The 15739-nt window shown below is 30.5% G+C and overlaps 3 protein-coding genes across 6 annotated transcripts in view; all 3 read right to left on the bottom strand.

Annotated features, from left to right (window-relative positions):
• Positions 1–10419, bottom strand: part of pip (heparan sulfate 2-O-sulfotransferase pipe) — a 51170-nt gene extending 40751 nt beyond the window's left edge. The window contains exons 1-2 of one of the 4 annotated variants that reach the window (XM_013316536.1): positions 10337–10419; positions 6445–6669 (exon numbers count right to left, since the gene is read on the bottom strand). In XM_013316536.1, coding sequence (XP_013171990.1) covers positions 6445–6488 — 44 coding nt within the window. In that variant the 5' untranslated portion in view covers positions 6489–6669; positions 10337–10419. Of the gene's footprint in view, positions 1–6444; positions 6670–8958; positions 9172–10336 lie in introns of those variants that run through there. The other 3 variants (XM_013316534.1, XM_013316533.1, XM_013316537.1) reach the window with 3 other exon arrangements.
• A 1008-nt stretch (positions 10420–11427) lies between these two features.
• On the bottom strand, positions 11428–14871 carry LOC106121387 (uncharacterized). Its single transcript, XM_013317045.1, has 4 exons — positions 14327–14871; positions 13829–14186; positions 13163–13412; positions 11428–12603 (listed from the first exon to the last, which is right to left on the bottom strand). Exons 1-4 carry the CDS (start codon positions 14853–14855, stop codon positions 12286–12288), a joined length of 1455 nt encoding a protein of 484 aa, XP_013172499.1. The 5' UTR covers positions 14856–14871; the 3' UTR covers positions 11428–12285.
• On the bottom strand, positions 14852–15483 carry cnir (cornichon-like protein). Its single transcript, XM_013317046.1, has one exon. The coding sequence runs from the start codon at positions 15344–15346 to the stop codon at positions 14873–14875; it is 474 nt and encodes a 157-aa protein (XP_013172500.1). The 5' UTR covers positions 15347–15483; the 3' UTR covers positions 14852–14872.
• Positions 15484–15739: the final 256 nt, after the last annotated feature.

Below are 15739 nucleotides of genomic sequence, written 5' to 3'. Positions count from 1 at the left end.
TTTAAAAGTGTGTCAATGATATCTTTTTCATATTTAATACGCAAACATACGACACTAATTATTTACAAGTTTTTTTCTAAAGAGTTGCGTCCTCTTCACCATTTATATTCCATATTCAAATGCTTAGGTGTCCTAAACTCATGTTAATTATATCAATTATAACTATTGTTGTGGTTAGTTATTTAGTAAGATTATATTTTTATCTGTAATATGATAATTAATTAATTTAATTAGAGCGTCGGTGGCTCAAGGGTTTCAACCCTTGACTTGTAATCTGCAGGTCCGGGGTTCGAATCCCGCCGTGTACCAATGTGCTTTTCGATTTCCGATTTACATATGTACATTTATCCGACGTTCTTACGGTGAATGAAAACATCGTGATGCGACCTGCACATATCTGAGAAGAAATTCAAAGATATGTGTGAAGTCAACCAACCCGCACTGGGCCAGCGTGGTTGACTAAGGCCTAGTCACCCTTAACTTAGGGTAGGCTCCGAGCCCCTCAGTGGGGTATGTACATGTAGTGAGCTGATGATGATGATAATTATACGTACTTATAAATAATATTGCTTCGCTTGTTCGAGTTAATAAAAAATTTGTTAGTAGCCATTCTATTTGTCATAGTGGACGAAGTTGTATCATAATTAATCAATAAATCACTAAATAACTTAGTTCGTGTTTGCGTTTACTTGAGTTTGCTTTCTCTACATTTGCACATCGTTCATTATCAATTAATGCAATTATTAAACAATATCTAATGAGAAATTGTCGTTGCTCCTATTGTTATCTGCTTACACGTATTTAGATATATCGAGCACAGTTACGGTAAAGTTTTAAAACTAACAATTTATATAAATACATAGAGTTTATAAAGACAATATGAAATTCCTGTCTTCGCCTTTTTACTTTTAGTATGCTCCGCTTAATATCGTATTTTTTTCTTCACATTCCGTAGTCGATTTAAAATACGACTATTATTTCAATTACTGCATAAATTGTAGAAAAAAAAAGTAAAAATATCCAACATATCTTTAGAAGTCAATAAGCTAGAAGCAATGAGTATAACACTTTTTCTATTACCAATTATGTTAAAGAATTTCAATGAAACTATGTTTCTGTAAAATATAGAGACATGTTCTTAATATATAATTCATTAGTATGAGGTAAAAAATTAAAAGAGGTAATTGTGAAACTTATAAATTGTACAGGAATAAGTGTAAAAAGTGTGGGATAAAAATAGAAAAAGTTTATATTTGTCTTCTTATCTTACTTATTGACTTATATTTGACAGAAATAACTAGTTGGTATATACACGTAAAAAGGAATGTGTTTATCGTGTTCGGCAAATTTACATAACCAATAATGATTTACTTTTTTATATTTTATTATATTCATTATTTGAAAGTATTTGAGTAAAAACTGTTTCTATATTAAATAAATACGAAATCGAATTAATTCTTTTTGGTAAATTTCCACGCTATTTTAAAATGATAAGTAGATGATGTAACTTCTTACCAATCAAGCTATTTCACTTAAGGTTTTATTTGCCGACATGTAACGTACTAACGACTTTTTTTACATATATCACCAGCTTCCCTTTTAAGCTTGTATGTCTAAGCGTCCGCTCCCTATATGGTAAAGTGATGTAAAAAGGACGTTGGTTTCGATATGTTTTCGCTGACATAATACTAGACATGACCCCAATTGACCAGAAATTTTATTAAACTATAAACGAAAAATAACGCTGTAATTCTTAAAAGTATGTGTGACATAAGACAGTTAGCTCGTCGGTTTACGAAGTCGTTAATTTACAAGATTTTTGGAGAAAATATTTTATGTAAATAAAATTCGCACTTATCGACTCAATGCAAAATGATTAATTCAATTAATTAATAAGTTAATAATTAAATTAACGTACATCATACAAAAGACTTCAACGCGTCACTTAAATTTGAAAAAAAATTTTGTTTGTAAAATCATTACATTTATTAAAAAATATTCAAATCTTTGTAATATTTATAACTTTTTGATATTTCATATAATTGTATGATAGTTTTTTCGTAAGTAACCCAGCGAAGTACAAGCCGTAGCCCTAAATTAGTTAACTGTCATGAATGAAATGGATTTTTATATACAATCCAAATACAATGTTCCGTTTCAATCAATATGTGCGATAAGACGCCTAAATACGCGGAGGAATGCATCTTGATACTTGTGGTGACCGCACTACACTCCCGACGATTTTTAATGAACGTTTTTGAACTTTTTGCATTCATTTGAAAACAGCTATGCATACATTTTCTATGCATTCTTTTGATTCACCGAGATACTATCTTAATTATCTTTGGGTGCACCAAGCTGGCCGATTACAGCTAACGATAACGTACACTTAAACCTAGAGTCGTTTTTACAAAAAACAAGACAAAAAAGTATCTTAAAGTACAAAGAGTATGGAGATATATAATTACCAAAAAAATATATAAATTCTATAAACTTATTGATATGATTCATTACTTTCCATATACATTTGGTTAGCTAGTTTTAGTATTTAATTAATAATTAAATACTTTTAATGATTAAAAAAAAGATCAATAATTGTGATGAAAAATACCCTATCTTCCAAATTGGACTAAATTACTGATTCTTACAAAATTTGATAGTAATTTGTTCAGTAGTATCGGAATTTATAGCGAACATACATCGTAAACAATAATAAATATAATTAAATTACAACCATTTATATGTATTACAAAGTAAAAACTTAATAAACCATGTAACGTTTATTCAGTGTTTATAAATTTCACATACACGTATAATTATAAAGTGTAACATGTAATTGCCCGTTACATGCAACAAGGTGAGTTACATTACCGCGCACAAACTAACCATGTAAATTACAATCAACACCGACTGCGCGAATGTACGCAAAACGGTAATCTTTACCCAGATTTACAAGTACCAAAACTTATTTGTTTATAAGCTTACAATTCCGATGCTTAAACCAATGTGAACAGCTATCTGTACTTCAGTATGCAAGTGAATAGGGTTTGATATAAAAATCAATCTTTAGTAAAGGATATAATAATAAAATATAAAAATTATAATCGTACCATTCTCGTTCTTAAAATGTAATCATTGAATAGGACACAAAAGCCTATTACTGGTAATTTAGTTAACGTCATCAATAAAACATCATCAATCATAATCATCTAGTCTTTCACCAGTTACATTCTATAATTTCCTTTCGGTTTTTTTAATCTTATAAAATATAAGTACAACCAAAAATCCCTTTATATTTCTTAAGTCACAATTCGCAACAACAATACTTTGTACACTAACCTACAAAATGTGCCAACTGCAATTTCTTTATCTTCAATACTACGTAAATTACGGATATTGCAAAAATCGTTAAATAGAGACGATTGTAAAGCTGTAATTATCCAATAGACAATGCCAACTATAATAGTAATCTAGAATGAATCTAGAACTCGGCTTGCGTGTTTTCAACCTTAAAGAAATACAAGTGCCGCAAACCGCGCTCAATAGAAAGGCAAAGATTTCTATATAAAAACAACATTTATCTCACATAGATTTAGAATGAAATTCATAAGGAAATTCATGCTGCTGCGGTTTCAGTATGCCATTGTTTCACGTCGAAGTAAGATCTGTTATTGTAGATCTATAGAAGTTAGGAATTTATAACTGTTATATAAATCAATTAACCGTTAAAGTTATAGTTAAGTTATAATATTATAAATTCCTCGATATTCTTATTATAAAAAAAACAAAGGTTGGAAAAAGTTAAATACTATGCTTTATTTATTTAATTCCTAAAAAATATAATCTAATGTTATTTTAGAAATTAATACTTAATAATAATAGTATTAGTTGCTTAGCAACTAAATTGTTATGTTAAGTTCATTTGTCAGTGAACGCATTCTGAATATTACAGTATGAAAACCGTTCACAAAGTTAGCTCACACAACTTTGACATTCACGTACCTACCGGTATATTTGTTACTGCGAACACGACACTGATTTTAAATGAGTTTATTTTTAATTTTAACTTCTAATAAGGCTAAAATTAACAGTAACTTAAAAGCGACGCACATTTTCGTATTAAAAAGATTGACATTATTAACGTGAGTTTATTTAACACCTAATTAATTAACAAATTTCCCAATTTTCAATAAATAAAGATCTTTTAATTTATCTTGACGAATGATAGAAAATAACGCAACTTCCGTCCATAGTTTCGCGATGTTAATCAGTTTACGGTGTTTACTAGGAACACACCGGATCGTGTAACGGCTGCGTCCCATTGCCACACTTCGAGAGCCCTGATGACACGTTCTGCATTTATACTACATTCGGCGTACTCTTATGTCGCATGTCATTAAGAGGCACGCATTAAACGCATTTTCATGTAGAAAGTCTCAGCCGGATAGACTTTCGTATCAACGAAAGTTTAAAACAAATTACACGCGAACGCTACGAAAATTTCGAATATAATAAATGGAGCGTCAGTCAACAGAGATGTTGACCTGATAGCCGAGATTGCGGCAAATACAAGACAATCAGCCGACAAACGTTTCAGCTTGAAATAAAACCATAACTTTCTATACAATAGTTGACAACAAAAGGTTTGTCTATTGTTCATTTTCACGTGTCTATGATTGAAACAAAAAACAAACTTATAAAAATATTAACTTAATTGGATTTAATTAAATAATTAAAACATGCTTAGAAAGACATAGGGACATAGTACACGTAGATAGTATTCATCCGTAAATTACACAACCAAGTACAAAAAATAATTTCATTCATACATTGTTTGACGGAAACTGGAAAGCACTAGGAATAATTTCTATGAAAAACAACCATATTTATTTCTGTTCTCATTATAGTGTAAAAAATGCTACACTAGAAACTAGCACAAATATTACAATTCTAGTCACAAAACCGCGATCAAAAAGTAGACAACTATAGCGCATAAAAATAACACATCATACCACAGAAACTGTTCTACTACTTTTGAATTTTAATGTCATACAAAAACTGTATATAATAACAATATTTTATATTATAAACTGAAATAAAACTCAAAATGTTTAGAAAGGTGCAATAATGCTATTTCGTACTACATCGTGTTCTATTCAATTTATTTAAAACATTCAGTGCTCACCACTCGGATCCGAGCGGGGAGAGGGCATAATAGCCCACTCAGATCCGAAAAAAGTTATTTTTTTTAATTATAATAATACCAATGTACTTTCATCCATATTTTTAAACATACATATATACATAATCAAAATATGCCTTAGAAAATGTTGGCTCCTGGCTAATTATTCTATATCTTAAGCGGTGAATGTGTTAAAAATTCTTTAACATAGTGTATGTAATCTGTTCAATTGTTTCATATTACCAACCACTAAAACACAACTTATATTATACTTAATTGAGACGTACGTTAAGATTTTCTAAACTAAACACAAGTAGAATTCTAAATCGTTACGTACAATTTCTTACAAAATTATATGTATTTCTTGAAGTACCTTTTGTAATATTAAATAGTAGTTAGTAATAATAAATACAGTTACAAATGTCCGATTTATAAGGTAATTATTATACACCATCGTACACATCACTGAGGGTAAGAAGTGAAGCGTAAAAACGCAAACTACTAATAGATATTGTCGGTTATCTTTATAACCGTAAATATAAAACGATTATTAAGAACTTTGATATTCTTTCAATATCAAAGTCAATATTATATTTCTTAGCCTTCTCTCTTCTTTTTTATGAAATTTTAAATGCATATTTAGTAGGTTTGCGAAACGCCTACTATCTATTTTATAATCTCGCGCGGATGGAGTCGCGAGCAACAGCTAGTAATACTCTAGAATAATCAATCCTAAAATAGCAAACATGATTCGTTAAGAAAGATGGACGTCAGTGATTCGTTCATTGTTGTATGACAAAAAGTTTTGTACAAAAATCTTAAAAAATAAATCACAAATTACCCCACCACTATTTTCAACGACCGACTTTGTTTACTGGAAAACCATGGAGTATCGTAACGAAAACTGAATTGGTGTCTCACTCCAATTTTTTCGGTTGAATAAAATTAGTAAGTAGAAAGCGACTAAGAGTTCTTAGGTTCATCATTTGGTAACCAGTAAAAGGTTTTTTTTATCGATTAAGAGCCGTAAACAATATCAGAAACGTAATTTACTTATTTCAATGGTGAATATTATTCGATTAAATGAAATAGCTAAAAAAACATTTAAAAAAAGAATAAAAGAAAGCAATATCACAAATTAAACTGGCCACTTTTAATTTTACGATAAAAAGTTAAAAATGTACAGAATAAAATGATACGATCTTTATTATAATGGGAATCTTAATTTTTGTCTTATAAATAAACAATTTAATATAACTTACCGCTTGGGCATGCTAATCCGACGTTGCCGGAACAGGTGATCCATTGTTTTCTATACAACTTCAATATTTTTCCCTCGAATGGACTATCCCACGATGATAATACTTTCACTTTATCTTAAATATGTTCCGGAATCCATCAAACACTATTTTGTTTTACGTCTTTCAAACTTAGTATCACTTTATCGTCACTTTTTATTGAGTGCACGTTCTTATTCTTGAAGCTTGCTAAAAACAATAAAACAAAATATAAGAATTGACTAAACAATTTTCTTTTTTTGGTCACAAACAATTTATGTTTATGTTCATTTAAATTAGCTCAAATAAAAACTTATAACATCTTATAATCTCTACTATTTGGTTCTTTGTTGATACGTGAATATGTTATTTTTAAGAAACTTTCAGTCGAATCATAAATCAAGAACAATAAAACAAATCAGACTAATTTAGTTTCGTATTTGTTTTCAATTATCTATCAATATTTTTTTAAACTGAATATATAAACACCAATGGGCCCAACGAAATAGACGTTATTTATTTCGAAGAAGGATGTATTGGAAAGAGCGTCCCATCTTTATAATATCCTTTCTGATTGTACTTCTCAGAGTAGATTAGGTTTTTTTTCGAAACAATGGATATATAAGACTCAGTAATATGTGATTAAAGCATTGCAAAATTTTACACCATTTTTTACACAGTTATTTTTTACACAGTTTATTATTTTACACAGCTTATTATTTACACAGTTTATGTAATGGTTAATGATTATCGAAATCATGCAGCATGACATATGCCGAAAATCTTTCAATCTTGTAATAACAGAATTAAAGAAATTAGACGGCGATGTAAAGAGAAAGTGAACGTTGTACGACTCGATTCTGCAGCTAGTCATTAAGATATAAGAATGTATATTCAGTGTTACAAAAAACTTCATGTCAACCGTAGGTTATGTTTAAAAACAATCTGTTATATAACACTTAAATAATTAATTTAATGAAAACTTTTGTATTATACAAAAAATAAATTAGTCATCAAAGGAAATGCTAAAGAAATTTATCAAATATGGCACCTTATGTTAACCTTGAGATTTTTAAATATATCAACTCGACGTTTAAGAATATAAGAAAAGGAATAAAATACCAAAGAACCATATTTTATAATCTATTTAATTCAAAACTGTGTCGCTTATGTATTCTCTTCTCTGTTATCACAAAATATTTTTAAAACGGATCTTGACAGACAGACGGACGGATAACAAAGTGATCCTATAAGGGTTCCGTTTTTTTCCTATGAGGTACGGAACGCTAAAAAGCAAAGAATTATTACAATTAATAACCTAGCTAGAATCTATAAATTATAATATAACAAAACACTGTTTAGACATTTCACCTTGTATCTTAATCCAGAAAAAGAAAGCTAGCACTTAGGGTTAAATAAAGAATGTTAAAAGTTGTTTTAAGTGGATAACAAATTCAATTGTTGAACATACCTATTGGAGTAAGTTAACGTGAGAGTTAAAAAATAAAGTTAACACAATCGTGTTATATCACAGAGATGTGAATAACCTTGCGGAACTTAGCTCAGCTATTGAAATTTTAAATTCTTGTAATTAAATGCACCTTTTGTTTACAAATTTAATATAAAAGTTTACAAAAAAATAAATAAAAACTATGCATTTCATAAGCTGAGATAAAATATGGGTATTTATGTATATTTTGTTGACATCGTTTTTTTTTCAAGAAAACCACTGAGATGACTTAATTCAAAGAACTTTTTAAACTATCTGAAGTTCTTATTTATAAGTGTTGCAGAAAAGAAATATTTATATGAAAAGATTCTAAAAGTTATATTTTAAAAATCATTTACGAAAAAGATAATATATAATTAGGGAAATTTAAGGTACATGTTTAAAAAAATGTCATAAATATAATTAAGTAACAAAACATAAAATTAATTACTTTAGAGATAAAAATAAAACAATAATTAATATAATCGTAACAAAAATAAATCATATTAAAAATTAATATAGTACGAAGTAAAACTAAAAATTAATTTTTATACGTACTATTTCAAGTATATTCCTTAAATCAGGATTTACTTAGAAGAGATCAATGTGAATAAAAATAGCAAAGTGATCGGCTAAAAAATAAGGCAAGACGTGGTCTGTAATATAAGGAGTTGTTTTTCAGGCACTAATGTACATGAGTTTCATTTTGAAATGACAAAAAATTCGAATGGAGACATCCTTACAAAAAATTGTTCTCGAGTAAAAGACACGATTGTAATGCTACTAAATAGATTATTTCTGTTACTCTTTTTCTTATTGTGCAATTATTGTAGGCTTTATTGAGTTAAATCAAAAATTTTATGTATTATAGGGGCACTATTTTTTAAACTTATCATTCTTATAGGTGAAAAAAAATGCGTACATAACAACTTAACTTGGAACTTTTTAAAGTAAAAATTTAAGTAACTATATACTTTATATTATAGAAAAATATTAATCTTAATACGTACAAATCAAGTAATTACCTCACCACAGATTAAAACTGAGATATTTTATTAAAATATCTTGTTATACAGTTTAAAAAAAAACAAAACTTTCGACGTTGGCGCGACTTTCTACGGCGTGCGCATTTGTTAGCGTGTAAAATGGAAAGACTGACATCGAACGTCTGATCGCGGGACCATCACACGGCAAACTGGCCAGTACCCACTAGCTCACTAGACATCCAGGGGTCGACTCTCACAAACTCACATTGCAACCACTCGAAACTTTAAAAAGTAGGAATCGCAAAACCAAATATGTAAATACCCTACGTAGGTAAGTCTAGAAATAAAATTATACATTTAACAATTTTTATAATTAAATTGCTTTTATTCATATTTTAAGGTTAATTATTATAAAAAGCGTTCGGTTATCGATATAATCGGTAGGCGATATGTTTCTGTACTACATAGTAATTGTTAATAAAAAAAACTGGCCATCTAAATACAGTTCGATCTAATATTACAATAGTGAAGAAAATGGAACGCTATGGTTTTTTGATATATTTAATTTTTTTTCTTTTTCCAATTTTAAAGCTGCATACGTAAGAATTGGACGGTTATTTCATACATGGTATAATCTATACATGTTACACTTTTTGTTAACACCAATCTGACAAGTAAATATACAAATACCACATAACTGTATCGAAATTCGGTAATCTGTGTGACGAATGAGCTGTAATTTTAAGCATTCTATTTATTTCTAAATAGTTGTCTGGAGACTAAACAAACGGCGTAAATAGACTAAAGACCCCGGTACTTGACAAAGTTTTATCGAAGTATTCGTCAAACATTTTGAATATATAACTTTTGGTATTCAACTGAATGCTATTGACACATGTTATCACTGGAAGGAATGTAATGGATGACAATATGTGTTATTATTAATATAAATTATATAAATTTACTAAGTAAGCCACTATCAGTTACACTGAAACGGCATCATATAATACTTTCTTTTGGCGGCTCTAAATCTACCTTCACTAATTTACAGCTATAATTCAGTTCCAACGTAAAAGTTACGCAATATATATAAATAAATAGAATTTATTATGGAGTTTTTTTTACATAAAAACCCCTGTTATAAAATGGGCAGCAAATTGTTAATAGGTCAACTTATATTGATGTCACTGCTATCAAGTAGTGATTTTTTTAATATGTGTATTATTTCCAAAATCTAATTAAGCGTTTCAAAATAAAAAGAAAGTTGTAGTAAAAGATTATATATTTATGTAACAAACGGTTGACTTCTTGAACATTTACAGCACTAAATACTTTATTATAAAACCGTTGATCAAAAACAGTGATTTATGATTCTAAATTATATTCTTCAAATCATACTTACATCGGAATTATAAAACGTAAAACGCGTTACACTTAACACGCACGCGATCCCGTAGCAAATGATCCGTAAAAATGAATTAACAGCCTCCCAGCTAATCTGCAACACGGCCGTTATTGTTTGAAAAACCGTTGTCTGCACCAGTTTAGCTTCACGACAATTTCTACTGCACGAGAAAAATGCAATGACTCCGAGATGACAATTCCATTTCTCACTGCTACTATTTACGCATTATTTTTATAACTCCAGTCTGGTCCATTTGGTAAAAATATCAATTTTGAATTTTATATCACGAAATGAATTCCATTGGTTTTGTGATGTGCAAAAAGTAGCTATTAATTAAATTGAATACGTTCCTAATGTGCGTATCAGGTACAATTTTGTAAACAATGCCAATGCGAATATTAAATGTACAGAATTTTATGCAAATTTTGCATTGTATCGGTTTTGAGAAACTCTCTCTTTTTTTCAGAACTTTCACTTCAAGATATGTATATATAAAACTGCACGCGTATTTTTGATGATTTGCAATGGTAATTAAGTCTATTTAAAAAGCTAAAGTGACCTCTTGAATAGACAAACGAAGGTCACATTTTATTCAAACGAGCCACATGGATTTGTAACTTTCAAAATATAATATTAATTACTGTGAACTGCTATATAAAGTCTGTAGTAGATAAGCTAGAGTTCGACCGCGTAATTTTTCTCGCTTATAGGGGTTTTCTCTCTGACCCGAGTATCTCGCTTATGGAGGTTATCCGACGGGACCAGACATTGACTGGCTTATAGAGATTTCTCGCTTATTAAGATTCGTCTGTATATACTAAAAAATTAAACAACAATTTCTGGTTTTATTCGAGATATATTTCACATCAAATATTTATATAAAAGATTCATAACTACATAAGTTAATAAAAGAATTACATATAGTATATAACTTAATTCTACATTTCGGACAGGTATGGTGAACTCTAATAGACCTAAGACAATTTATATTATACGTATTACAGTTTCACATAACTGTTTTTTGGCGTAGTAACGCAATAATATTGGGTTAGACCGTGATGATTATAAATTATATGACATATATTAAGGTAGGGCGATCGCCCAGGGCGCCGGGCTGGATGTAAATGGGCGTCCAGGTCGCCCTTATATGACGCCCCATCTTTGGATGATTTCCCTCTACACCAAAAATCTCGCCCAGGGCGGCAGTAATGCTATCCGTCCGTAATGCGTCCTTTCTTATCATTCAACGGCACAGTGTCGAAGTTGAAAATTGTAAACACATATAAAGCTTTAATAATAAATAGTCTTCAAGGTCGATACAATTGTCAAACAAAACACAAAATAATAAACTTTTATCACGGTTTTGAACTGCAGTGACACTTGTATGACACATATTGTTATCCCTTACATTCTTTGTGGAAAAACAGAGACAACAATACCGTAAATTAAATTATATAACTAAAGATCGCCCGCGTCTTTATCAGGCTAAAATTAATTAAAATGATCCTACGTTATTCTCAGCTATCTTCCAGTCCAAGTCCCGTCAGAATCGGTCAGGCCATTTCAGAGATTATCCGGCATAAATGAGTATTTGCGGACAGACAACAAATTAAAAATTACCTTTCCTTTATAAACAACGCGAATACATCATGGTTGTGCATTATTTATGAAAACAAATAGATACAATTTACTTTTTTTACTAAAGACAATTAGAACTAGAAATAGAGGTCTCAGAGTTCACCATATATAATCCTGGTTAACATTTAAAATGCACTTAATCTAAAGATCCATTCACACAGACTCATCTGTACCATTCAGAGAACTATTTTATGAAGTTGTACTACAATTTAATATAAATAATGTTGTGTCCACATGAAGTCCGGTGAATACACTATTTGGTTTAATAGGCTTTGAAAATTATTCAAAAAAACTGGTGGTTAACCTGTTTATCTACGTAGAGGTCCTTTGGGTGACGTCATTTTACCCCAACCAATGTAAACAAAAACTGTTGAATATGAATACATGACTCCATGGTGAGGTTTCGAGGCATCTTTGTATCTTTTGGCAGCAGGGGAGGATGGCTCCGGTTTAACTCTGGCAGGGTGGTTGATGCCTAGCTCACCGTTGCCATAGCAACCGACTATAGGTGTGTCCGGGAAAGCGTCACGAAAGAAATCCTGCTCAATAACATGCTTCTGATCGCGACCCACACATGACAGTTTTAAGGCGATGCTGTGTTCAAACCGGGGTACATTATTTGAAAACTGCAATGAACAGACAGACATTTAATATTAACATGTATTAATAGACGGGACATTTCAACTCAAACAGTACACTCAACAAACTCTACTACATAGAGCTTTGGTTGTTCAATTTGATACTTGTGGAAGATAGTGAAAACTGCGTACAAAACTTTATTTAATCTGTTTTTATAGAGAACTAGCTGTCGCCCGGGACTCAGTCCGCGCGGGATTAAAAATAGATGTTGGCCGATTCTCAGACCTACTCAATATGCTCACAAAATTTCATGAGAATCGGTCAAGCCGTTTCGGAGGAGTATGGGAACGAAAATTGTGACACGAGAATTTTATATATAACATTAGTTGTTACCTAATTCTCTATAAAAACAGATTTTTAGAGAGAATTAGGTAACAATATGCTTTTGTTGATGAAAATTCAGTACTAAAGGATGACATAAGATAAAGAAGTTGATAATCATTTAATTGAGTATTCAACATATTTAACGATTGACATATTTTCTCAAAAAGTAAATGTAAAAACTATGGCACGCCTTTCATTAAAATAAGAGATCTCTCATCTTACCTCTGTAATTGCTTGTTGTATAAATGGTTTTTTCCATTCCGATGAATTGATAACAACACTGTACATTTCAAAGTTATATTCAGTATCAGGGATATTCTTTGGTACAGTGAACAAGCACATAGAAAGTAAATTTTCACTTATAAAATCGGCATTTTCATTTAATTTGTCAATTATAGTATCAATATCTTTGCCGTTGGTGATTGTATCTTCAACAAGACAGCCTCCAAGAGCATATGGTATATCTGGTTGCCTGAAACATTTTATTAAATATATGTGTCGCACACGACTCTGTCTGCACAGAATTAAAAAAAATATTAAGTAGCCTGTTTTCTTCCAGACTATGTTCTACATCTGTGTCAAATTTCATCGAAATCCATTCAGCTATTCCGGAGATACCTTCAAACAAACAACCATCGATCTAAACATTCGCATTTATATTAGTAAGACTGAGTACTCATGACTCATAGTGGTCACTTAACATCAGGATTTTATTAGTATCTTCATATTAATTTTAAACATTTACCAGATTAATATATGCTGAAAGACACACAGAGAAATAAACCTATACAGCACAGTTTCTACAATCAATAGAAGAAAAGTATGCCAAAAGGTAGCCAACTTAGTATATAATAACATATAACAAGTTATTAAGATAATGATACTTACACATCTTTAAGATAATGCAAAAATACTATATCATCAATTGAATTTAGTAGATACTTGTCGGTGACATACACTACAACACCTTTGATTAAATTATCTTGTGTTAACTCATTGATAACATCATAAAAATCTGCCTTTAAGGTATCTTGCGATTTGATGTTTATTACTTTTAATCCAACATTAGGTATCTTGGGTACATATATACCGGCAAGGAATGGATTATTCCATCTGTCTGTATAATGAGTTATTGAATGTACATAAGTATTTGTAAATGGTAGAGGCCTGTATACCAAATAGTTAGCTGTTGCTGTCACCATGCAGTTCTTTGGAGCATTAACATGACGATTTATCAAATCTATTACTGAAAAGAAAAACATTTTGTTGTATAAATATTGATAAACCATATGAACTTTGGATAAGATATAAAACACATGCATTAATTGTTGCCAACCAAGACAAACAAAAGATAAGCTATGAATGGACATAATTTAATTGACTTACAGCAATGCTCCATCTGACAAGGTTCTTCACATAGCCTGGGGGAAAATACTCTGCATTTGCAGCAGAAAAACATGCCAGCTGTATTCCCAAATGTAAAGACAACTAGGGGCTCTGAGCGGAAAGTACCCGACTGTTTGAACCATCCTTTACCTCCACCACCCTTTGCTGGGCTGCAAAGGTCAACAACAAAGTCTTCTGGGCACAATTGTTCTTTCTGCAGTGCCTGCACCGCTGAACGCCAAGTACTACATACAAGTTTACATACAAGCTTATCTTGCCAACGTAGATTACTTAATATTGTCTTCACAATAATGTAGTTGGATGTAACTTTTTCTAATAAAGCACTATCACATTCCAATGGTTCAGTATTTCTATCCAATTCTCTCTTCTCAATATAAGCTGTAATGTTGTCTTTCAATTGTAATTTAGTACAAGTGTCTTTGCTGTCTATTTCATCTTTATCAAAACAAAGTTCATCAATTCCAATATACACTGTGTTAACAGAGTTTTCAGCCGATACTGAATACATTTCACAATATTTTTTTTTTAAATTTCAGTTACAATCAAATCTTCACTTCCTCGCTTAATTGGATCGCCTTTAAGTAGAGCCAATATAAAACAATAAAGATAGATAAAGAAAAATATTAAATAGTACCCAGTATAAATCATAACATCTTTCATGTGTTTTTTTAATTGGCCACGATTGTGAATTTCCGCAGGATCATAAGCACCAAGATTTCCTTGCGGTATTGTGAAATATTCAAAAGATAGCCAAATAAACATTGGCAAGTTTAACAAAAATAAAATGACTTGTCCATGTAACAAAAGCAAAAAAGTAATGAAGGAATGCCCTATGTATTTTGGCAACAGCCAATAATTGAGCTTGTCACAACACTCTTGTGCATTCAGATAATCACATTCTAAATCTGATAATGTTATGATAAAATAAACTAACAAAAACAAAATAGCACCACAATCGACTAATGACAAAGAAAACAACAATGTTTCACCTAATATCATTACTAACTATACTGATATTACTATTGAGAATTATAAATAAAAAAATGACGTACAAATTTCGTTTACAGAAACTGAAATATGTACAAACTTGCCAATCCTATTTAAAATTTAATGAATGTCTTCAGTAAAACTACGACTAGATCGATAAGATCATTTTCAGCAGCAGTCAGTCGAGCAGCGGTAGGCGTTGCGACGAGAAACCGTTTTCAAAAACCGTTTATGTTATGAATTAAAGTTAAGACAGTGTACGCTTCATAATCTGTTTTCGAATTATATGATACGGTTTTATTTTATGTTTTAAAAAATAAACTCGAGAACGAGAATAGACTGATTCGAATATTATGAAATTTGTTGTGTAAAGCGCATAGTCGTTATACGTTCGTTTTAAACCGT

This window comes from Papilio xuthus, unplaced genomic scaffold, assembly GCF_000836235.2.
Source record: "Papilio xuthus unplaced genomic scaffold, Pxut_1.1 DF826945.1, whole genome shotgun sequence".
Taxonomy (NCBI): domain Eukaryota; kingdom Metazoa; phylum Arthropoda; class Insecta; order Lepidoptera; family Papilionidae; genus Papilio; species Papilio xuthus.
Note: the sequence above shows the minus strand (reverse complement) of the source record. Positions and strands in the feature narration are given on the sequence as shown.

Bases quoted from the DNA above. Each gene is read 5' to 3' on its own strand.
- LOC106121387 (XM_013317045.1), bottom strand. From the start codon at position 14,855: ATGTATTCAGTATCGGCTGAAAACTCTGTTAACACAGTGTATATTGGA. The intron at 14,187-14,326 runs GTAAGTCAATTA...TTTTCTTTTCAG, and splicing joins TTGTCAGATGGAGCATTGCT to TAATAGATTTGATAAATCGT. The intron at 12,604-13,162 runs GTAAGATGAGAG...TGTTCATTGCAG, and splicing joins TACAACAAGCAATTACAGAG to TTTTCAAATAATGTACCCCG.
- cnir (XM_013317046.1), bottom strand. From the start codon at position 15,346: ATGATATTAGGTGAAACATTGTTGTTTTCTTTGTCATTAGTCGATTGT.